The following is a 25,499-nucleotide window of genomic DNA, read 5'->3' as shown; positions in this document are numbered from 1 at the left end:
GATATCGGGGGGGTAAAACGGGCCATTGATATCGGGGGTTAAAACAGGCCATTGATATCGGGGGGGGTAAAATGGGCCATTGATATCGGGGGGGGGTAAAATGGGCCATTGATATCGGGGGGGGGGTAAAATGGGCCATTGATATCGGGGGGGGGGGTAAAATGGGCCATTGATATCGGGGGGGGGGTAAAACGGACCATTGATATCGGGGGGTGGGTAAAATGGGCCATTGATATTGGGGGGTGGGTAAAATGGGCCATTGATATCGGGAGGGGTAAAACGGGCCATTGATATCGGGGGGTGGGTAAAATGGGCCATTGATATTGGGGGGTGGGTAAAACGGGCCATTGATATTGGGGGGTGGGTAAAATGGGCCATTGATATCGGGAGGGGTAAAACGGGCCATTGATATCGGGGGGGGGGTAAAACTGGCCATTGATATCGGGGGGGGGTAAAACTGGCCATTGATATCGGGGGGGGGGTAAAACGGGCCATTGATATCGGGGGGGGGGTAAAACTGGCCATTGATATCGGGGGGGGGTGGGTAAAATGGGCCATTGATATCGGGGGGGGGTAAAATGGGCCACTGATATCGGGGGGGTAAAATGGGCCATTGATATCGGGGGGGTAAAACGGGCCATTGATATCGGGGGGGTAAAACGGGCCATTGATATCGGGGGGGGTAAAACGGGCCATTGATATCGGGGGGGTAAAACGGGCCATTGATATCGGGGGGGGTAAAACTGGCCATTGATATCGGGGGGGGGTAAAACGGGCCATTGATATCGGGGGGGGGTAAAACGGGCCATTGATATCGGGGGGGGGGTAAAATGGGCCATTGATATCGGGGGGTGTAAAATGGGCCATTGATATCGGGGGGGGGGGTAAAATGGGCCATTGATATCGGGGGGTGTAAAATGGGCCATTGATATCGGGGGGGGGGTAAAACGGGCCACTGATATCGGGGGGGGTAAAACGGGCCACTGATATCGGGGGGGGTAAAACGGGCCACTGATTTGACATTGGCTGCTGTGCATTACCGCAAACGACCAATTTCACCCCCACTGCATTTGGGGTGTTTCCAAAAACCTTCTATCAGTATAGTTTGTCATTCATTTACATATTATATTTGTGTCATTTGGATTGCTGTCAGCTTTCTTTGGGAATGGAGCTTTTGCCAAAGCGAGAAATATGCACTTCTTCTTGTCGATATGCGTGTGAAGGTTCGAGGATATAGACACAAAACATATCTGAATCCGCCACACCTGCCTGGCATCCCTCTATTGGTCTTCCACTAACTCCTCCCAGAAAAGGATTCCCATTGGGAAGTCCATTGATGGCAGTAATGGAGCTTCAGGGGAGAAAAGAAACAACGGAGCAGTTGTTACAAGTACTCCTCAGAAACTAAGGGGTCAAGTTTCGGGCCACGCCTGGAACGGCGCAGCCCCAACCTGGACACCCATTTTTCGTGCCCAAAAGCGCAACAGAAAAATACATCTTAATTCGCCGGTTCCTTGCAGGTCCCTGGGAGCTCGGCGCGGCGCGCACACAGCAGTGAGGGGCAGAGCCACAGAGTCGCGCCGATTCTGCAAGTGGAGGGGGGGGGGGCTAAGTTAAATGAGGCAACGTCATGCCGGCAGCCCGGCGCGTGCGCGTTGGAGAGCGCACGCATGTGCAGTAGCCCAGAAACATTGGCACTCGGCCATTTTTAAAGGAACTTAAAGAAAAGTGCTGGTTTGTCTCGTGGATCTCTGGAAAGGCTTGGGATTGAAATTTGGTGATTTTTTTTGTGTCTGAAGGAGTGCTTTTAGCAGCACGGTTGAATAAATCACCTGCTGAAATCAGTGAGTGCTGCTTTTCACTGCTAAACTTCCAGAACAAGTGCTGCATAGGTGCATGCAAAATAAGGCCTGTATGTTTTGAAAAATCAGAGTGTCAATTCAATACAGCAATGGAACAACGTCCACCAAGAACAAAGAATTTCTTGCATGAGGAAGTGGAGATATTAGTCAATGTAATTGAGCAGAGATGGCAGGAGCTAGATACCAGCAACAGAGGTCGCATAAAAGTGCCACCTAAAGAAATGAAGAAACGCTGGAACCAAGTTGCAGAAGATTACTGCGCAGTGGTGCATACCATGAGATCTGGAAGCCAGTGTAAAAAGAAATGGCACAACCTTGGTCAAGTAATTAGTGTAAGTAATATTTTCAATTTTTAATGTAATCGTAATTGTAACGTGACTATCTGTATGTCCCACCCTGCAGAAAGACGCACTCTGTAAAAAGTTATATTTTACTCTTTGCAGAAGAAATTGGCTCACAACAAAAGGGAAGCAACGCGAACAGGAGGAGGCGTGCCCAATCTGCATCCACTGACACCCTTGGAACAGAGGGTCACTGCTATGATGAGTCGTACATGGAGAAAAGCAATTAGTACAGCACAAGCTGGGCCCGCACACAATGAAGAGGGTAAGTCCTGAAAATGCATCATGGCCCTTCAAATCAACCTGCTGCCTGGCCTGCTATGTGTGAGAGTACTCATGCCACCCATCCTGCCCCCTCCTTTGCTGTTAAACATTTGACTGTTCTTATGTATTTTGCAGAACATGATGATGATAGAAACATAGAAAATAGGTGCAGGAGTAGGCCATTCAGCCCTTCGAGCCTGCACCGCCATTCAATGAGCTCATGGCTGAACAATGATGATGATGATGATGCTGCCAACCCTGAGGATCCTGAGGGTACAGAACAAGAACCAGTACAACCAGATGCGGACGATCCAGACTGGATGATGGCGGCGATGACTGAAATGTCTACGGGGAGAGCTTCCAAATTAATGTTTATGAGCCCCCATTAAGGGGCATCAGAGTTTCAACCCCTTGCATAGGTTCTGGTTCCACCTTCCATGGTTTTGATTCCGATGTTGCAGATCCCAGTGGTGCTGCTGGTGTAATGCAGCAGTTTACAGCAAGTGCACCACCGTCCGAGCCTGCGCCTCCCACTCGCATAGATTCTGGTTCCCCCTTCCATGGTTTTGATTCCGACGTTGCGGGTCCCAGTGGTGCTGGTGATATAATGGAGCAGTTTACACCCATTCACCCACCAACCGAGCCCACGGCTCGCACTCGAGTGCTGTCGTCTGGAATACCAAGCGCCCCACCGTCCCAGCCCGAGCCTCTCTCTCTAGTACTGCCGTCTGCAACACCAAGCGCCCCACCGTTCCAGCCCACACCTCTCTCTCTAGTACTGCCGTCTGCAACACCGAGCGCCCCACCGTCCCTGGCAACGCCTCTCTCTCTAGTACTGCCATCTGCAACACCGAGCGTCCCACCGTCCCAGCCCGCGCCTCTCTCTCTAATACTGCCGTCTGGAACACAGAGCATCCCACCGTCCATGCCCACGCCTCCCAGTGTAGTGGTGCCACAAGGCAGACCCAGGCAGAGGAGAAGGAGATTGGAGACACGCTCTCCTGAGATGCAGCGTGCAACAGATGCGGCTCAGGTTGTGGCATTGGGTATGGAGACCAATGAGCTTACCCGATCACTCATCGGTAGCATCAGTGCAGTGGGTGAAGAGGTGACAGTCCTGACGGGAGAAATAGCAGTAATGACACGGGAACTTAGGGAGGGAATGTCCGAGGGAGTGCAATCGACGGCACAGGCCGTCAGGGAGGGCATGCAAGTGTCGGCACAGGCCGTCAGGGAGGGCCTGGTTGAGGTAGCTGCTGCAATAAGGGCACACAGCCCAGCCAATCAAATGACACCCCATGAAGAAGTGAACGTTCACTGAGATGTGGATGAGAGATGGCTGCTGCCTTTCTTTGCTGCTTTTGTTCTTGTAGCTGTAGCAGCATTTTTCAAATTGAAATTGTTTTGTAAGTTTTGTAACTTTACAACTTATAATTGATCTCAGGGTTTTTAAGTGATCTTATAGTGTAAATGCTCTCACATTTTGTATCTTATTTAATTTTGCACCTAAAAAGTGATCCTGAAGTCTAGGTGATCCTAAGAGTGTAAGATTTTTCACATTGAAATTGTTTTGTAACTTTTGAAATTTTACAACTTATAAGTGACCTTAGGGTTTTTAAGAGATCTTATGGTGTAAATGCTCTCTCGTTTTGTATCTTATTTAATTTTGCACCTAAAAGTGATCCTGAAGTTTAAGTGATCTTGAGAGTGTAAGATTTTTCAATTTGAAACTGTTTTCTAACTTTTGTAAATTTACAACTTATAAGTGATCTTAGGGTTTTTACGTGATCTTATAGTGTAAATGCTCTCATATTTTGTAACTTATTTAATTTTGCATCTAAAAAGTGATCTTGAAGTTTAAGAGATCTTCAGAGTGTAAGATTTTTCACATTGAAATTGTTTTGTAACTTTTGTAACTTTACAAGTTTATAAGTGATCTTAAAGTTTTTAAGTGATCTTCAAGAGTCATATTAAAAAGTAAAGTTTGATACAACAAATATTTTAATACAGTGACGTTAACTTTTCAATAAAATATTTTTTAATTAAAACTGATTCATCTTCCATTAACACAACACAACGTAGGAACAACTGCAAAGAATAAACATGTCTATGTGCAACAGTGGTCGCTGAGCCCTCAGGCATCAGTAATTGAAGCGTTCACGGATCAGCTGCTGACGCAGGGCTCAAGCAATCGTTAAAGGAGCACAATGGACGGCCCTCCTCCGACCTCGTGCTCCGGCATCAGGCACTTGCATGCTTTCCTGATCGTCGTCATCATCCACATCCTGCTCTTCCGTAATACTATCATCAGGCACTGGACCCTCATGTGGATCTTCTGGTTCCACTACCAGCTCCTGCTGCCTCATGATGGCTAAGTTATGGAGCATGCAGTACACAACAGTGAAGTGACCGACAATCTGAAGAGAGTATTGCAAGTGTCCTCCGGAATGGTCCAGGCATCAGAAATGCTGTTTCAATATGCTAATGGTCTTCTCAATAATTTGCGCCATGTTGTATTGACAGTCAGCTTCTGTCCGTGTCAAACGTAGGGGCGTCATGAGCCAGGTGGTCAGGCCGTACCCTTTGTCTCCCAGTAGCCAGCTCTGCCCTTCTGGCTGCTGCTCAAACATGTCGGATATAACGCTGTCGCGTAGGATGAACGCATCATGGGTGTTGCCAGGGTATCTCGCATCGAATGATGCTCTGCTTGTCGTCACACACGAGCTGCACATTGATGGAGTGGAAACCTTTTCTATTCCTGTACTGTTTGGAATCCTCCACAGGTGCTCACAAGGCTATGTGGGTACAATCAATGCAGCCCTGTACCTTTGGGAAGCCGGCAAACCTGAAGAAGCCCACAGCCCTCTCATGGATCGCTTGTGCGGTCATTGGGAAATTGATGAAGTCATTCCTCCGCACATACAGTGCAGCCGTGACCTGGTAAACGCAGGCATGTATTGAACATTGAGAGATGGCGCACACATCTCCACTTGTAGCCTGAAATGATCCCGAGGCATAGAAGGCAAGTGCAGCTGTTACCTTCACTTCAACAGACAAGGCAGTTGGCGTTCTGCTTCTGGGCTGCAAATCTGCTCTCAGCATATCACGGATCTCAACGACAACTTCTCTGTGGAAACGCAGCCTTTTGACACAATCAGCCTCGCTCATGTCCAGGTACGAGTGCCTGGCTCGATATTGCCAACGTGGGTAAGGTCTCCTGCCCATCAGCCTACGGGCTATGATGTTCCTGGTGCGGTGAGCTCTAATCAATTCTCTCCTATGCAGTGAATTGCTGGCGAACCATTGCATAATCCGTGGTGTTGACAATGCAGCACCCATTCTGCAAATTTAAGTTTCAAATTGGCTATCTGGCTGCCTCTCCCTGTCCCTGGCCGAATGGCCTCAGCTTCCCTCGCAGCTCGAAGGCTGCTTGCTGTGTCTTCGGCTGCCGTTGAGCCACTGACGCCGCCCCTGTCTCCTACATGGAAGGAAGGCCTGTCTGAAGCACCACAGCTTGAAGGCTGCTGCTACTTCACACAGGTAGGAATATTCAATATTTCATCTTTGCTTTGTTTATAATTTTTTATTCAGGATGGCTCTTTATTTGTATAAGTAAGACTGTTGAATGCTTGTAGAATTTAATTACTTCCCTTCCCCCCCACCCCTCACCCCCCCCCCCCACCTCGTTCCCTACGCCTGATTTGTAACCTACGCCTGATTTGTAAAGTGTAGGCAAGGTTTTTCTGAGCATATAAAAATCTACACTTACTCCATTCTAAGTTAGTTTGGAGTAAGTTTTCACTAACGAAACTTTCAAAACAGGCGTAAGTGGCCGGACACACCCCCTTTTGAAAAGAAAATCTGTTCCAAAATGAAACTGTTCTAACTGACTAGAACTGGAGCAAACTAAATGCCGAGAATTGCAATTTCTAAGATACTCCATTCTAAACCAGTTGCTCCAAAAAAATAGGAGCAACTCAGGCCGAAACTTGACTCCTAAGTGGCAGCAAATAAAAAAGGCTAAACAAAAATCAAGAAATGTCCTGAATACACACACAGTAGGGTTTTACTGTATGATTCCAATTGTTCAGGAATCCTGGACATCCATTATGCATGGTAACACATATGACTGAGCATCCTGCCCCCACAAAAAACAATATGCATCTATATCGCGCCTTTCATGTCCGGAGGAGGTCTCAAAGTGCTTCACAGCCAATGAATTACATTTTAAGTGTAGTGTTATTTTGCCGTGGTGTCAGATGAAGGGATAATAAGGGGCAGAAAACACTGGTGGGAGTAGTATATAGGCCCCCTAACAGTAGCTATACCGTTGGACAGAATATTAATCAAGAAATAGTAGGAGCTTGTAACAAAGGTAATGCAATAATCATGGGAGACTTTAATCTTCATATAGACTGGACAAATCAAATTGCCAAAGTCTGTAGTCTGAGGACGAGTTCTGGAGGATGAGTTCATAGAATGCATTTGGGACAGTTTACTAGAACAATACATCATGGAACCAACCAGGGAACAAGTTATTTTGCATCTTGTATTGTGTAATGAAGCAGGGCTAATTAGCAATCTCATAGTAAAGGATCCTATGGGGCAGAGTGTTCATAATATGAGAGAATTTCACATTATGTTTGAGAGTGATTTGCCTAAGTCCAAAAATAAAGCCAAATTACATATGAAGGGTGAGTTGGCTAAGGTAGATTGGAAAAATAGATTAGCAGTAGATATGGCCATAGATAAGCAGTGGCTAGCATTTAAAGACATATTTCATAATTCTCAACAAAAATACATTACATTGAGAAACAAAAACTACACAGGAAAAGTGATCCATCCCTGGCTAACTAAAGAAGTTAAGGATAGCATTAGATTGAAAGAAACAGCATATAATGTTGCAAAGAATAGTAGTAAGCCTGAGGATTGGGAGAGTTTCATTAACCAGCAAAGGATGACCAAATAATTGAGAAAAAGAGAAAAAATAGACTATGAGAGAAAACGAGCAAGAAATAGAAAAACAGATTGTATGAGCTTCTACAAGTACGTAAAAAGGAAGAGAGTAGCAAAAGTAAATATTGGTCCCTTAGCGGCTGAGGCAGGATAAATGATTATGGGGAATAAGGAAATGGCAGAAACGTTAAACAAATATTTTGTGTCTGTCTTCACAGTAGAAGAGGCAAAAAACATACATAAAATGGTGGGGAATCAAGGGTCGAGTGAGGGTGAGGAACTTAATGTAATTCATATAAGTAGAGAAAAAGTACTAGAGAAACTAATGGGACTAAATGCTGACAAATGCCCCTCGGCCTGATGGCCTACATCCTAGGGTTCTAAAAGAGGTGACGGCAGAGAAAGCGGATGCATTGGTTTTGATCTTTCAAAATTTCCTAGATTCTAGAACAGTCCCAGCGGATTGGTAGGTAGCAAATGTGACACCGCTATTCAAGGAAGGAGGGAGAAAGAAAACAGGGAACTGCAGGCCAGTTAGCCTGACATCAGTCGTCGGGAAAATGCTGGAATCCATTGCTAGGGAAGTGGTATCAGAGCACTTAGAAAATCATAACATGATTAGGCAAAGTCAACATGGTTTTATGAAAGGGATATCGTGTTTGACAAATTTATCAGAGTTTTTTGAGAATGTAACCAGCAGAGTAGATAAAGGAGAACCAGTATATTTGGATTTCCAAAAGGCATTCAATAAGATGCCACATAAAAGATTATTACATAAGATAAGGGCTCATGGGATTGGAGGTAATGTATTAGCATGGAGAGGGGATTAGTTAATGGACAGAAAACAGAGAGTAGGGATAAACGGGCCTTTTTCAGGTTGGCAGGCGGTAACTAATGGAGTGCCGCAAGGATCATTGCTGGGTCTTCAGATATTTACAATCTATATTAATGACCTAGATGAAGGGACCAAGTGTAATGTATCCAAGTTTGCTGACAATACAAAGCTAGGTGGGACAGTAAGCTGTGAGAAGAACACAAAGTATCTGCAAAGGAATATAGATGGACTAAATGAGTGGGCAGTAAGATGGCAGATGGAGTATAATGTAGGGAAATGTAAGGTTATTCCCTTTGGAAGGAAGAAACGAAAAACATTATTTTTTAAATGGGGAGAAACTTTTAAATGTTGGTGTTCAGAGAGATTTGGGTGTCCTTGTGCAGGAAACATAGAAAGCTAGCATGCAGGTACAGTAAGCAATAAGGAAGGCAAATGGCATGTTGACCTTTATTGCAAGAGGATTGGAGTATGAGTAAGGAAGTCTTGCTACAATTGTACAGGGCTTTGGTGAGACCACACCTGGAGTACTGTGCACAGTTTTGGTCTCCTTATCTAAGGAAGGATATACTTGCCTTGGAGGCGGTGCAACAGAGGTTCACTGGATTGATTCCTGGGATGAGAGAGCTGTCTTATGATGAGAGATTGTATAGAATGGGCCTATGCTCTCTGGAGTTTAGAAGAATGAGAGGTGATCTCATTGAAACAGGATTGACAGGATAGATAGTGAGAGGTTGTTTCCCCTCTCTGGAGTGTCTAGATCTAGGGGGCACAGTCTCAGGATAAGGGGTAGTCCATTTAAGACAGAGATGAGGAGGAATTTCTTCACTCAGAGGTTGTGAATCTTTGGAATTCTCTGCCCCATAGGGCTGTGGATGCTGAGTCTCTGAATATATTCAAGGTTGAGATAGATAGATTTTTGAAGTCTAGGGGAATCAAGGGGGTGGGGGGTGGAGGGGTGAGGGGAAGTGGAGTTGAGGTCGATGATCAACTATGATCTTATTGAAAGGCAGAGCAGGCTCGAGGGGCCATATGGCCTACTCCTGCTCCTATTTCTTATGTTCTTATGTTCTTATAAATGTTGAGGATGCCATTAAGCATTTCCCGGCTCTAGTTCGAATAGTGGCATGGGATCTTTTACGTCCATCTGAGAGTGCTGACAGAGCTGCAACTTAACAATTCATCAAAAAGACAGCATCTCGACAATAAAATACTCCCTCAGTGTGGCACTGAGCGGTTAGCCTAGATTATGTGCTGTTGTGGACTATGAACCCATAACCTTGTGACTCAGAAGTCAGAGTGCTACCACGAAGTCAAGCTGGTGCAAACATTAGGAAATTGCGTACAGGATAGTTCTCTCCCTTCCCGTCATTTACATAATTTAATTGGACTGAAAAATCATAGTCTGGGTTTAGTGGAGTATTTAAAATTAACACTCAACATTAGGTCTGGGTTTGAAGATTCAAGTAGTCTTTAATTTCTTGCAAGGGAGAGTCAAGTCTGCAGTCGACCTCACTCGCTCTCCCTGAACAAAGGAAACACAGGGTTTTTATACAGTTCCTCAGCCTATAATGTCCAGACATTCAATACATGAGACATACATTGATTTCAATGGTCAAAACCCTTGTCACTCAAAGTAAAGGTATCCTGACCATGCCCATCTCCAGTACTTTTCCATAAACTTCACTGTGTCCCAAAAGTTTATTAGCACATTAGAATATTATCTTATTGCTCTTGCCTTGACCAGATGGAGTTTTTCCATTGTGTCACTTTTGACCCCTTGCCCTGTTTATCTGTCCCTCTGGGTTTCTTGTGGTTCAACAGTTGGGCCTCCTGTAATTGGGCCTCCTGTAATTGTCCTTGGGTTACACAGCTTGTAACAATTAATCATTCTGATATGTTATTTCCTTTTAAACACCCTTATAAAGTTGACCACTACAAAAGCCTATGTCAGCTTGTTTTAATTCCGAGATCCATTCTTAACCCTTTAATTATAACAGAGCTCGATAGCCCCACTTCACTGGGGACCCACAATTTCTTGACCAGCGTTCCCTGCAAACACTGCTCCTCTCTGGGAGCATTAGAGCCTGTTACACACTATTGGTGTGCAAGGCACCCCACTGAAACCACAAAGTCAAAAAATTAGATAGCCATCCATTCTCATCCTCAACCCTGGTGCTAGGTTCAAATAACTGGAAAAGTGTTTAACTTCTTAAAAACTGATGGTCATCACTTTCGTAATCACAGATCTGCATCAAAAATTATAAAGAAAGTAACAAACTAGTAAGCTGTCCAATTCCAGCATGGAACTTGCATTTTTCTTTGTACTAAAGTTATATGTGTCTATGAACAACGGAGTGAAGTATGTTCTCACTTTCTTCTACTTATCATATAGCTTGAAATAATTTTACTTGAATGGCTCATTTGTATTTAAATGGCACTTTGCCAATGGCTTGGCATTCCAGCTCACTACTCCCCATTGTTCTGTAGGGTGTTGCACTCACTCAAAGGACTGATGATTCCATCCATTAGTTGTTTTATATTTAACGTTCACTCTTGAATAAACAACCCTATCATTAACCAATCAATTAACTGTTATCCATCTTTGAAGGGCTATTTATTGGTTTAAATACACAGCTTGACTAAAAACTGCTTTTACATTGCCCTAACCTCTTTTTATTAAGTAGGCGTTCAATGTTCCTGGAAGTGGTATCTCTCTGTATATAGCACTGGAAAGTAAAGATGCATTGGTATATGACAAACAACAACAACTTGCATTTATATTGCGCATTTAACATAGTAAAACATCCCAAGGCGCTTCAAAGGAGTGTTATCAAACACAATTTGACATCGAGTCACATAAGGAGATATTAGGACAGGTGACCAAAAGCTTAGTCAAAGAGGTAGGTTTTAAGAAGTGTCTTCAAGAAGCAGAGAGAGGTAGAGATGTGTAGAGGCTGAGGGAGAGATTTCCAGAGCTTAAGGCTATGGCAGCTGAAGGCATGGTTATAATGGTGGAGCGATTAAAATTGGGGATGCGCAATAGGCCAGAATTGGAGGAGTGCAGATATCTCGGAGGGTTGTGGGGCTGAAGGACATTACAGGGAGAGGGAGGGGCGAGGCCATGGAGGGATTTGAAAAAAAGGATCAGAATTTTAAAATCGAGGTCTCACCAGCCTGGATGCTAATGTAGGTCAGCGAGTACAGGGGTGATGGATGAACGGGACTTGGTTCGAGTTAGAACACGGGCAACAGAGTATTGGATGAGCTCAAGTTTATGGAGGGTGGAAGACAGCATTGGAATAGTCTGGTCTAGAGGTAACAAAGACATAGATGAGGGTTTCAGCAGCAGATAAGCTGAGGCAGGGGCTGAAATGAATGATGTTACGGAAGTGAAAGTAGGCAGTCTTAGAGATGGTTATGTGGTCAAAAGCTTATTTCAGGATCAAATAGGATGCACCAAGGTTGCAAACGGTCTAGTTCAGCCATGGATTTTTCCAAACAAATTTTGCTCACATGCTGTACATACTTATAATTTCTGAAATGTGAAGTTACCAGCTGCACGCTGGGTTGCAGTTTTACTATACTGGAGTCACCTACCTTTTTCTGTTAGAACTATTACTGGAGAAACTGCTGGATGGAATTTCAATACTGGCTCCGTAAGTATCTTGACCAACGGCTCCAGCGATGTCCAGCATAGTGTCGGTGTCATCTTCATCATCTGGGAAACAATCACAACCACCTCTAGCATTCCAACTGATGTTAAAGTCTGAATATTAAATCATCTCAAACTCGCAATACATTTCCGAGGGTGGCAGGAAAATGACTACATTCTCACTAAGGTGAAGGGTGCGACTGCTAGAGAATGAGAGTACTTTGCTTTTTTGTAACCCATTGCAGTATCAAGCATTCCTACAATTGAGGCACTCTGTCCCACCTATGTACATTAATCCCAACCCCAAAAGAGCACTAGTTTGAATTTTTCTACTAACTATACCAGCTATCTTTATAACCACCAAGAGTGAAATTGACAAATTACAGATAGCAGTTTTGTGCTATCGACTTAAACCCACTTGACATTATGCAAATATGTTTCAGAAAGGATTCTTTCCAGCGAGGAAAAGAAATGCTCACCTCATCAACCTAGGCTGGATTCAAACCATGACTCCCTCAGGGATCTAAATACAATTGGTGAATAATGGGTGAAATGCAGAGTTTTACTGCAGCCTGTATACCTGTGCCCATGAATAAGGGTCTTTTCTAACCTAATTTAATACAAACACCATTATATGGTGTTATAAATAAAAGTCTTGTAATTGAAACACAATTTTATTTTTGCTAAGTTATAAGCATTGAGCCATCCAGAATCTGCTCATTCTGCCATTATTCTCATTAGTAGTGTTCCCATCTGGTTTTGGATCGGACAATTCTGTTTTCGAATTGGCTGTCTAGAAATGTATAAATGTACACAAGACACCAGAAGTTAGGGCTCTAAAGTAGAAGCAAATATTTTTCCACTTACATCTGAAACATTAGTCATTAAATCATAAAGATTTGTGATAAATTTTCATTAGCAGCAAAGAACAGATTAGAACTTACGCCTTTACCCTGTCGCTATTCTGCTTATCAGTTGGTTTTGGACTCTGAGTAATTGTTAGATTTGAAACACTTTAGATGCTTGCTATGAAGACATAATACATTTAATTGAATCTTACAGTTGACTTTACTGAGTTAAAATAGAAATTCACGATGTTACATTGCAGTTTTTATCCCACCCAGAAGAGTGACGAGGTAAGTGGCACAATGCAAAGCTGCTCAGACAATGCTCTCTCTCTAAAGTGTGTTGTTTTTCTTTATTGTGGGTCCAACGCGCTACACCAAAATCACATGCTGTTTCTCAAAATGTGTCTCGCAAGAAGTTATACAAAGAAAAAAAATTCAGACCATGAGAGTTTGCTGAGCCCTCCCTCTAGTTGCTGTAGCCACACTGACTGTTCCTTCCCATTCTCCAAGATTCTTCAAAGCCCCTGCACTTGATGTGATTGGGGTGTGAAAGTGAGCAGGGAGATAGGCAACTGACAGAATTAGTGTAACAATTGCAAATTGGGAGTGAGCCGAAGACGCCATCGAAGCACCGGAAATAGAAACATAGAAACATAGAAAATAGGTGCAGGAGTAGGCCATTCGGCCCTTCGAGCCTGCACCACCATTCAATGAGTTCATGGCTGAACATGCAACTTCAGTACCCCATTTCTGCTTTCTCGCCATACCCCTTGATCCCCCTAGTAGTAAGGACTTCATCTAACTCCTTTTTGAATATATTTAGTGAATTGGCCTCAACAACTTTCTGTGGTAGAGAATTCCACAGGTTCACCACTCTCTGGGTGAAGAAGTTTCTCCTCATCTCGGTCCTAAATGGCTTACCCCTTATCCTTAGACTGTGACCCCTTGTTCTGGACTTCCCCAACATTGGGAACATTCTTCCTGCATCTAACCTGTCTAAACCCGTCAGAATTTTAAACGTTTCTATGAGGTCCCCTCTCATTCTTCTGAACTCCAGTGAATACAAGCCCAGTTGATCCAGTCTTTCTTGATAGCTCAGTCCCACCATCCCGGGAATCAGTCTGGTGAATCTTCGCTGCACTCCCTCAATAGCAAGAATGTCCTTCCTCAAGTTAGGAGACCAAAACTGTACACAATACTCCAGGTGTGGCCTCACCAAAGCCCTGTACAACTGTAGCAACACCTCCCTGCCCCTGTACTCAAATCCCCTCGCTATGAAGGCCAACATGCCATTTGCTTTCTTAACCGCCTGCTGTACCTGCATGCCAACCTTCAATGACTGATGTACCATGACACCCAGGTCTCGTTGCACCTCCCCTTTTCCTAATCTGTCACCATTCAGATAATAGTCTGTATCTCTGTTTTTACCATCAAAGTGGATAACCTCACATTTATCCACATTATACTTCATCTGCCATGCATTTGCCCACTCACCTAACCTATCCAAGTCACTCTGCAGCCTCATAAGCATCCTCCTCGCAGTTCACACTGCCACCCAACTTAGTGTCATGGTGCTGAAACCTCTCAAAACAAAAATGGAGAATAAATCTTCCAGAATGTGGAAGTATGCAGAAACAATTAGTCCGATTGTTACTTTGGTAGGTTAGCTTAGAACAGTGGATCAGGCCATTACTGAAGAGTGTTCACATAAATGTGGCACTGGAAAGGTTTGGTAAAGTTATCACTAAACATATTGGGGTATAAATTGGTCTTGGGTGGTCGCACTAAACAGGCGATAGCGAAGCGACAGCCTGTTTTACACCCCACCCGATTCTATTTTCCATTTCCGGGTCGCTGATTTGCTATCGCCTGTTTGTGTGCTACCACCCTAGACAAATTTCCACACTGCATCAGCAACATTAATAAATGTTCATGGACAATAACACTGCCATTAGCAATACACATTGCACTGCGGTTTACTGCTTCAGTACCTCTGGCCCAGTCTCTGGCATTGGTCAGTAGTCCGGGTCTGCTCTCTCTGACTCAGTAAGTTAAACCAGTCTGCTTTCTTCTATCTCTCACTATAAATCCCCAATGCTAGTCTAAACAAGAGAAGGACAGATATAAGGAAAGAGAAGTGAATAAAGAAAAACAGTCTGAAGAGAGAGAGAGAGCACTAGTAAACAGAAAGGGAAAATAGAAACATAGAAACATAGAAAATAGGTGCAGGAGTAGGCCATTCGGCCCTTCGAGCCTGCACCACCATTCAATATGATCATGGCTGATCATGCAACTTTAGTACCCCATTCCTGCTTTCTCTCCATACACCTTGATCCCTTTAGCTGTAAAGGCCACATAGAAAAGGACAGAGAGAAAATAATTAGTATATGAAAAAAAACAGAAAAAGAAAGAATCAACCAGAGAAAAGAGGAAGAGAATCAACCAGAAGAGCAGATAGAGAGGGGACCAAAAAAAGGAGAAATGGAGGGAACCAACTAGAAAAGAGGAGGGATGCAGAGAAAACCAGAAATGTAGGGAAGAGAGAGAAAACCAGAAAAGAGGTCAAACTTAATTTGTAAAACAGAGAAAAAACCAGAAAAGGAGAATACAAACCAGAAACGAGGTTGGGGAGAAAAAACGAAACCAGAAGAGGAGGAAGAACGAGAATGAACCAGGGTTCGAGAGGGGTGGGGGGGGCAGAGAGACGGGGCACGGGGTGGGGGGGGGACAGAGAGGGGAGGAAGAGAGGGACTGAAGGACTGGAGCAAGAGAAAGAATAGTGCAGTAATTGAGAATGACAATTAAATTACTTTTGTTTAGTTATTGCCAATAATGATGTTCTACTTGAGCAGGTTGTTTGAAAATAAGAGTTTAAAAATATAAAAATCAAACATCATTTGGCTCCTGAGCTTCCAACAGAATCAGGTGAGCCCTCATTCCAATACCCAAATACAATGCCTCAATGAGGAACAAGCTTGCTGCGCTGTGCTTTGTATTCCAATTCTCCAGTCGAGATGATTTAGTCACTGTCAAAAGAATTGAATTACAGACAGAAACTACATGATACGATCTCATGCACCAGTTGTTTACTTTGTGGGTTGAGAGATTGGTTTACAGTAAGTACTTTCCCAGGAAATTCTGAGAGTAAAAGCTGACAATATGAGCCGGCTGCTATACTTGTTGGTAAACATGTTGGTTGGGTAACTACATGACAAATCATGAGTCATTAGGTACTTAATCCAATTTTAGCACAACACTGTTTTGTGCATCAATTTGACGAATTATTATTTACCGTCAAAGTCATAAGATAATTATAGAGGAGGAAGGCCATTTGACCCATCTTAATACATCCATTCAGGACAACCCTACACTACCCCCATTGCTGCACTTAGTTGCTGCCTAAATTATTTCAGGGTTCTCTTCTCGGCCACCCTGCCTGATAGTCCATTCCAGGTATTGATCACTTCCTGCATCAGCCACCTCCTCCTGATATTAGTCCTAAAGTTACCTTTTATTAGCTTGAACCTGTGCCCTGGTGCTACTCCCATAGTTTAAATTAAAGCAGTATTCCAGATTATCTGTGCCAGCTGTGACTCTCACCTCTGAGTCGAAATTTGTGGGTTCAATTCCCACTCCAGAGACTTGAGCACAAAATCCAGGCTGATACTCCGGCGTAGTACTGTCGGAGGAGACGTCTTTCCAACAAGGTGTTAAACCGAGGCCCCGCCTGCTATCTCAGGTGGATGCAAAAGATCCCATGGCACTACTTCGAAGAAGAGGAGGGAAGTTCTCCCCTGTATCCTGGCCAATATTTATCCCTCAATCAACATTAATATTATCATATTGCTGTTTGTGGGTCCTTGCTGTGTGCAAGTTGGTTGCTGTGTTTCCTACCTTACAAAAGTGGCTACATTTCAAAAATATTTTTAGTTGCAGTGCACTTTGGGATGTCCTGAGGTTGTGAAAGGCACTATATAAATGCAAAACTTTCTTTTTCGTTCCTTTTTAACCATTTCCATACCATTACGTACAGTTATCAGTTCACCTCTGAAAAGATTGAAAAGCTCAAATCGCTCTAGTCTTTCCTCATAACTCAAAACCCCCGACATTGGGAATCAGACGCATGGCTCTTCTTTGTACTACCTTCAGCATTTGAATGCCTCCTTTGTTTGTTAATGACTAGAAGAGGAAACAATACTCAAGGTGTGGTCTGTCCAGCACAGTGCAGTTCGATCATGACTTCCTCTAACTTGATTGTGTTTTGCAGATATAGTTCAACATTCTATTGGCTTTGATGATCGCTGCTATGTATTGATTGGACATGTTGAGCATTGAGTCTACTAAGACTTTCAAATGTATCCATAGCTATTTCAATACCATCATGAAGTTTGTGCACTGATCGTTTTCCTTCCTATGTGCAGCACTTTACAATTGTCTATATTATGTTTCATCTACCATTGTTCACATATTTTGCATAACTCATTCCTAATTTCTGGGCTGCCTCGTTTGATTCCGCTGCCTATCTGAGTTTGGTATTGTAAGTGGTCAGTCTACGGTTACTTCCCGAGGTTTTCGAGGCCTCGCCGTAGGATCCAAATACGTAAAGGTTTTTACTTGGCAATGACCGGTGCCAAATCGGCCCTGCCTTGCTTGCTGTGCTATGGGTTGGTTTTCCGCAGAGACCGGTGCCAATAGGTCTCTCACAGTTATCCAATCTGCTGTTTATGATTTAACACCCGCTTATAGCAAGCACACTAATCCTGTCCTTATATTCGGGCGAAAAGGGTTACAACGGATTGTCTTATAGTCAGACACGGACCAACATTTCGAGTTCAAAATCACACAAGGTTTATTACAACAGATCAACACCTTCACTCCACTCGCCAGATGCTTGTGAAGTAGAACCACACAGTGCAGTAATACCCAGTAAAACAGTGCACTTCCCTTATTAGCCTTACAATAGACCAACCATCCCGGGACCTACCTAACTCTAAACCCCCCTCTGGTTTGATTAGGGCACACTGACACCCCTTCACGCACCTTCGTGGATCAGTTGGTGAGCGTGCAACTATTGAGTTCTCAGCCAATCCGCCCTTCCTTGCTCGCTGGTCCTTCCTCAGCGGTTCGACTCCACGGCCCCGTGCTTGACTGAAGCATGCGAGATCCAGGTTGAAGTTGAAGTCCATCAGGTTGAAGAAGTGAGGCTTCGCTCTCGGTCCTTATCCTCGAGGGGTGGGCAAACGTGCCTTCACGTTGGATGCGATATACAATCCTGTAATCCACAATTCTGGCTGGGTTTGGATGGTTCTGTTGCCTCCGGGGAACCTTTGTGCTCCTTCAGGTCTTATTTTGCGCTATCTGAGATGTGCTGGGGTCTGAACAAAGCCAGCCAATCGATGTCCGAAGGCTTCCCGAATGAGTGTTAAATGGCCCATCAGTCCTGATTGCTGGACCGTTGTGGAGACAATGCAGGTGTCAGTCTTATCCTAGCACCTTGCTCTCTTCCCTGGACAGCCTGGCTACACACACAAAAGAGTCCCTTGGCCTTCCATGAGCACCCAGCTCTGACGTCACTGACCACTGGCAGGCCAGACCCAGCTTCTCTCACCAGTTTCTGTGGGAGAGATCTGCCCCCACATGTTTCTCCCAGTAACATGTTTCTTCCTAATTCAGACTTGCCATCTTGTGTCACCAGGGATATAAACACAACAGTCCAGAGTTGATTTTGTCAACCTGCAGTATCTGCAAATTTAACCATTTCTCATTAAGTTTCTGAATCCAAGTCATTGGTGTAAAATAGAAACAGTAGTGATCCCAACACAGCACTCAGTACTTGCCTCCACCCCAACATTACCCATTGGAGCAATATCCTTTGTTCTATCCTTCAGCCAATTTACTCTGCATACCCAGGTTCTGCCCAGACTCACCATAGATTTGAACCTAAATAATAATCTTTCATGTGCAACTTCACCAAATGCCGTTTGGAAGTCTGAGTACATAATGTTGTGGCGTTTACTGAAATTGAGTTGGATCGCCACTTCCTCAAAGTAATCAAGGGGCGGAACTTTCAACATTGGTGGGGGCGCAACACTTGTATTTATATACTGCCTTTAATGTAGTGAAATATCCCAAGACACTTCACAGGAGTATTAAGAGATAAATATTTGACCCCGAGCTGCACAAATAGAAATTAGCGCAGGTGACCAAAGAGGTAGATTTTAAGGAGCAACTTGAAGGGGGAAAGAGAGGCTGCTCATTATATACCCCAAATCAGGCGGCGAGCCTGATTTTCCATTCCACAATAGAAAAGGAAATTGGACAGGGTGTATAATGGGCATTAGATCCAATATTGCAAGTTTTATGCTGCCACTGAAGCTAAAAGTTCCTCCCAACGATGTTGGTCTAGCAGATCATTCCATTATAAGGATGTTGGTTTGACAGATCTTCCCATTATCTCCTCCAGCCCCCACAACCCCCGAGATATCTGCGCTCCTTTAATTCTGCCCTCCTGAGCATCTCTGATTATAATCGCTCAGCCATTGGTGGTCCCGCCTTCTGTTGCCTAGGCGCCAAACTCTGGAACTTCCTCCCTAAACCTCTCCACCTCTCTACCTCTCTTTCCTCCTTCAAGTTGCTCCTTAAAATCTACCTCTTTGGTCACCTGCGCTAATTTCTATTTGTGCAGCTCGGGGTCAAATATTTATCTCTTAATACTCCTGTGAAGTGTCTTGGGATATTTCACTACATTAAAGGTTACATACATAACATCACTCCCTCCCAAATACAATAGTACACTTATTTACAGGGTGAGACGATCTGGGGCTTTTTGCTCCCTTGTCGATCGTCTCGGTACAAATGCAGGTGTGGGTGAGTTGGTTGGTTCTTCACTGGGCTGCTGGGCATCTGGTCTTGCTGGGCTGCTGGGAATGTTGAGTTCAGCTTCGTAATCAACCGTGATGTCAGTTGCCACTTTTGTGTGTGTTGGAGGGTCGAAGTTGGTGGTGTCCTCTTCGGGTTGCTCGTAGCTGTTTGTGAACCGCAATTTGGTTTGGTCCAAATGCTTTCATGCACGTTAGTTCATTGACCAATTTGACCTGAAACACCCTACTCCTTTCTTTGGCTATGATAGTGCCAGCAAGCCATTTGGGACCATGTCCATAATTGAGTACAAATACAGGGTAATTGACTTCAATATCGTGTGACAAGTTTGCGCGATTATGGTACATGCTTTGTTGATGCCCTTGACGTGATCATGGAGATCAGGGTGGACAAGAGAGAGGCTTGTTTTGAGCGCCCTTTTCATGAGCAGCTCGGCTGGGGGAACCCCGGTGAGTGAGTGGTGTCTGGTGCGGTAGCTGAGCAGGACTCAGGACAGCCGGGTCTGCAGGGAGCCTTCTGACACACGTTTCAAGCTTTGCTTGATGGTTTGGACTGCCCGTTCTGCCTGGCCATTGGATGCGGGCTTGAACGGGGCAGATGTGACATGCTTTATCCCATTGCAGGTCATGAATTCCTTGAATTCAGCACTGGTGAAACACGGCCCATTGTCGCTGACAAGGACCATCAGGCAGGCCTTGTGTGGCAAACATGGCTCGTATGCTTTCGATGGTGGCGGTGGACGTGCTTACAGACATTATTACACATTCAATCCATTTTCAATAACCACAACAACCAAGAACATTTTGCCTAGAAATGGGCCCGCAAAGTCAACGTGGATCCTAGACCACGGTTTGGAGGGCCACGACCACAAACTTAGTGGTGCCTCTCTGGGTGCATTGCTCAGTTGAGAGCAAGTGTTGCACTGGTGCACACATTACTCTAAATCTGAGTCGATGCTGGGCCACCACACATAGGAACTGGCTATAGCTTTCATCATTACTATGCCTGGGTGGGTACTGTGTAGGTCGCGTATGAACGTTTCCCTGCCTTTCTTGGGCAAAACCACACGGTTACCCCACAAAAGACAGTCCGCCTGTAGGGACATTTCATCTTTGCACCTCTGGAACGGCTTGATCTCTTCCTGCATCTCCACTGGGACGCTGGACCAGCTCCCATGGAGGACACAGTTTTTTTTAACCAGGGACAATAAAGGATCCTGGCTGGTCCAGGTCCTGATCTGGTGGGCCGTAATGGATGACTTTTCGTTTTCGAATGCATCCATCACCAAGAGCAAGTCTGCAAGCTGCGCCATTTCCACCCCGGTGGTGGGCAATGGTAGCCGACTGAGAGCATCTGTGCAGTTCTCTGTGCCTGGTCTATGGAGGATTACATAGTTATATGCCGACAGCATGAGCGGCCATCTTTGGATGCGGGCAGAGGCATTGGTATTAATCCCTTTGCTCTCTGAGACTAGCGATATGAGCAGCTTATGGTCAGTTTCTAGCCCAAACAGATACTGGTGCCGACCTGTGACCAGTATGTCGTCCTGGAAAACCACGGTGCGTGGAACCGACTTTAGCAGGCTCTCCGTGTTCCATTGGAAAATTGCCGCGGCCAAACGAATCCCAAACGGGCATCTGTTATAGATGAACAGACCTTTGTGCATGTTGATGCAGGTGAGGCCTTTCGAAGATTCCGCCAGATCCTGCGTCATGTAGGCCGAGGTCAGGTCCAACTTGGTGAACGTCTTCCCTCCTGCCAGTGTCACAAATAGGTTGTTTGCCTTGGGTAGCAGGTACTGGTCCTGTGGCGAAAAACAGTTAATCATTAGTTTATAGTCCCCACAAATTCTCACCGTGCCGTCGCCTTTGAGTACCGGGACAATCGGACTGGTCCACTCATTGAACTCTACCGGTGTGATGATGCCGTCTTGCTGCAGCCTGTCCAGCTCAATTTCCTCTTTCTCTCGCATCATATATGGCACCGCCCATACCTTGTGATGGATGGGTCGTGTACTGGGAACCAGGTGGATCTGCACCTTCACCCCTGAGAAACTTCTAATGCCTGGCTCGAACAACGATGGGAATCTGCTCAGAACCTGGGCACATGAGGCGTCGTCGACGGACGAGAGCGCTTGGATGTCGTCCCAGTTCCAGCGGATTTTTCCCTGCAAACATCTGCCGAACAGTGTGGGGCCATCCCCGGTACAATCCATTATGGGAGTTCGTGCACTGCTCCATCATAGGAGACTTTTACTTCTGCGCTGCCAATTACAGGGATCAGCTCTTTGGTGTAAGTTCTTAGCTTGGTGTGATTGGGGCTAAGCTTGGGCCTATGTACCTTGTTGCTCCACAGCCTGTCGAAGACCTTTTTGCTCATGATGGACTGACTCGCACCCATGTCCAGTTCCATGGATACTGGAATTCTGTTCAGTTCAACTTTTAACATGATCGGTGGACATTTCGTGGTGAAGGTGTGTACCCGTACACTTCTGCCTCTTCGGTTCGAGTCTCTAGTTCAGCCTGATCCACCATGGATCGATCGTCCTCTGCAACGTGGTGGTTTGCAGCTCGCCTGCACATTCACTGGAGGTGTCCCATTGTTCTGCAGCCTTTGCACGTATAGTATTTGAAGCGGCATTGATGGGCCCGATGATCACCTCCACAGCACCAACAATGTGTTAACTGCCTCGCATTAACGATTGATGGCTGACTCTGGGTCATTTGAGGTCATGCAGCAGCCGGCGTGTACATTCTGCCATATGTATTCCTACTTGAAAACAACGTTACTTTGTGCACAGTACAAGCCGAAACCTCTTTATGCAGCGAAATTTGTTTGGTGTTATCGCTGGTGGACATAACTGCCTGGGCTATCATTATAGCTTTGCTCAGATTCGGTGTTTCAACAGTCAATAGTTTGCAAAGGATAATCTCATGGCCAATGCCAAGCACAAAAAAGTCTCATAGCATTTGTTCAAGGAATCCATCAAATTTCCAATGTCCTGCAAAGCGCCTTAGTTCGGCGACGTAGCTCGCCACTTCCTGGCCTTCCAACTGTTGGCACGTGTAGAACCGATACTTCGCCATCAAAACGCTTTCCTTCGGATTTAGATGCTCCCAGACCAGCATACACAATTCTTCATAGGATTTTGTTGTTGGTTTCACCGGAGCTAGAAGATTCTTCATGAGGCCATATGTTGTTGCCCCACAGACGGTGAGGAGGATCGCCCTTCGTTTGGCAGTGTTCCCGTCCCCTTCCCGCTCGTTGGCCATGAAGTATTGGTCGAGTCGCTCCACAAAGGCCTCCCAATCGTCCCCTTCTGAGAATTTTTCCAGGATACCAACAGTTCTTTGCATTTGCGCGTGGTTGTTCGTTACCTCATCGCCAATTCTTACGCTCATAATAAAGGATGAAACTGAGTACTGTATGCAATGAGTAAGTGTGACCTTAGCTCCTTTAATTAAACTCCAGAGTGTTGATACAACGTGGGAGGTCTGCTTATATACAGTGCTCCCAAGGGATGCTGGGATCCCTTGGGACTCCAACAGGTAGGCTCTCTGGTGGTGGTGTGATACAGGTTTCCAACGGTTACATACATAACAAAAAGAAGGACTTGCATTTATATAGTGCCTTTCACAGGGATTGTAGTTTTTACACTGTCTGCAAGACTCCTTTCTTACCCAGTATGTAAAAACCCCAACAAGAGAGGGAGCGCTGCTGGATCTAGTAATGGGAAATGAACCAGAACAGATAAGAGAAGTAAGCACAGGGGGACATTTGGCAAAAGCAATCCCAGCATAATAAGAATCAAGATTGAGAATGACATAAGTCAGACAAAGACCAAAGTAATAAATTGGAAAATGCTAATTTTAAGGGGATAAGAATGGAACTAGAGAAAATAAACTGGAAAAAATATACTGACAAACAAAGAAATAGAACTGCAGTGAGAAACGTTTCAAACAGTGATCAATAGAGTATAGGGAAAATATATCCCATGAAAACGCAAGGCAAAACTAGCAAGTAATGACACACCATGGATTAATAAAGAAATAAGGGAAAAATTGAAATTGAAGAAAAAGGCATACACTCAGTACATAGACAACAAAGAATATAAGAAATATGAGCAGGAGCAGGCCATTTAGCCCTTCGAGTCTGCTCGGCCATTCAACAAGATCATGGCTGATCTTCTATTTCAACTCCACCTTCCCGCACTTTCCCCATATCACTTAATTACCAAATATTTATCGACCTCTGTCTTGAATATACTCAACAACTGAGCATCCACAGCTCTCTGGGGGTAGAGAATTCCAAAGATTCACAACCCTTTAAGTGAAGAAATTTCTCCTCATCTCAGTTCTAAATGGCCGACCCCTTATTGAGACTGTGACCCTGATAAAAGAGGATATGAAAAGGTTAGGAAAAAAGTAAAACAAAATAATTAAGAAGGCAAAGAGAAACTATGACATTAAACTATCAAGGAATATAAAAAGAATGTGACTCCTATATTTAAAAAGGGAGATAGAATAAGTCCAGGGAACTATAGACCAATTAGCTAGACCAATTTCCTAGTGGTAGGAAAGATAATGGAATCCTTACTCAAAAATGTAATAGGAAAACATCTAGAAACTAAAAATATAATAAAGAATAGTCAGCACAGATTTCATGTGCTGACCAACATGTTTGACCAACCTAGTTGAGTTCTTTTAAGAAGTAACAGCAAGGTTGACAATGATAATGTAGTGGACATAATAATATTTGAATTCTCAAAAGACCTTCAATAAGGTACCACATGGTAGACTCGTGACTCAGGTCTCCACTGACTGGAATCATACCTATCACAAATGAAGATGATTGTGGTTGTTGGAGGCCAACCAGCTTATCCCCAGGACAGTGCTGCAACAGTTCCTCAGGGCAGTGTCCTAGACCCAAACATCTTCAGCTGCCTCATCAATGGCGTTCTTCCATCATAAGGTCGGAAGTGGGGATGTTTGCTGATCATTGCACAGTGTTCTGTTCCACTCACAACTCCACAGAAAATGAAGCAGTCTATGCCTGCCTGCACAAGACCTGGACAACTTCCTGGTTTGGGCTGATAAGTGGCAAGTAAAATTCATGCCACACAAGTGCCAGGCAATGACCATCTCCAACAAGAGAGTCTAGCCACCTCCCTTGATATTCAATAGCATTACCATTGTTGAATCCCCCACCAACAACAATCTGGGGATCACCATTGACCAGAAACTTAACTGGACCAGCCACATAAATACTGTGGCTACAAGAGCAGATCAGAGGCTGGGTATTCAGCTGTGGTGAGTGACTCACCACCTAATTCCCCAAAGCCTTTCCACCACCTATAAGGCACAAGTCAGGAGTGTGATGGAATACTCCCCACCTGCCTGGATGAGTGCAGCTCCAAGACCACTCAAGAAGCTCAACACTCTCCAGGATAAAGCAGCCCGTTTGATCGGCAACCCATCTACCACCTTAAATATGCATTCCCTCCACCACCAGCGCACTGTGGTTGCAGTGTGCATTATCTACAAGATGCACTGCAGCAATTCTCCAAGGCTTCTTCGACAACACCCCCAAATCTGCCAGCTCTATCACCTAGAAGGACAAGGGCAGCAGGCGCATGGGAACACCATCACCTGCAAATTCACTGCCACGTTAGACACCATCTGACTTGGAAATCCTTTATTGTCGCTGGGTCAGAATCCTGGAACTCCCTCCCTAACAGCACTATGGGAGTATCTTCACCACACGGACTGTAGCAGCTCAAGAAGGCAGCAATCATCACCTTCTCGAGGGCATTTAGGGACGGACAATAAATGCTGGCCTTGCCAATGATGCCCACATCCCGGG

The 25,499-nt window shown here is 44.7% G+C and overlaps 1 protein-coding gene across 1 annotated transcript in view; it reads right to left on the bottom strand.

The window, feature by feature from the left end:
• fer1l6 (fer-1 like family member 6) overlaps nucleotides 1–21,609 on the bottom strand; it is a 232,082-nt gene extending 210,473 nt beyond the window's left edge. The window contains exons 1-3 of the mRNA XM_070879557.1: nucleotides 21,493–21,609; nucleotides 19,647–19,818; nucleotides 11,856–11,976 (exon numbers count right to left, since the gene is read on the bottom strand). Of these exons, the coding sequence (XP_070735658.1) occupies nucleotides 11,856–11,976; nucleotides 19,647–19,818; nucleotides 21,493–21,609 (410 nt within the window). The remainder of the gene's footprint in view (nucleotides 1–11,855; nucleotides 11,977–19,646; nucleotides 19,819–21,492) is intronic.
• Between the last annotated feature and the right edge of the window lie 3,890 nt (nucleotides 21,610–25,499).

The sequence above is a fragment of the Pristiophorus japonicus genome, chromosome 1, assembly GCF_044704955.1.
Source record: "Pristiophorus japonicus isolate sPriJap1 chromosome 1, sPriJap1.hap1, whole genome shotgun sequence".
Taxonomy (NCBI): domain Eukaryota; kingdom Metazoa; phylum Chordata; class Chondrichthyes; family Pristiophoridae; genus Pristiophorus; species Pristiophorus japonicus.
Note: the sequence above shows the minus strand (reverse complement) of the source record. Positions and strands in the feature narration are given on the sequence as shown.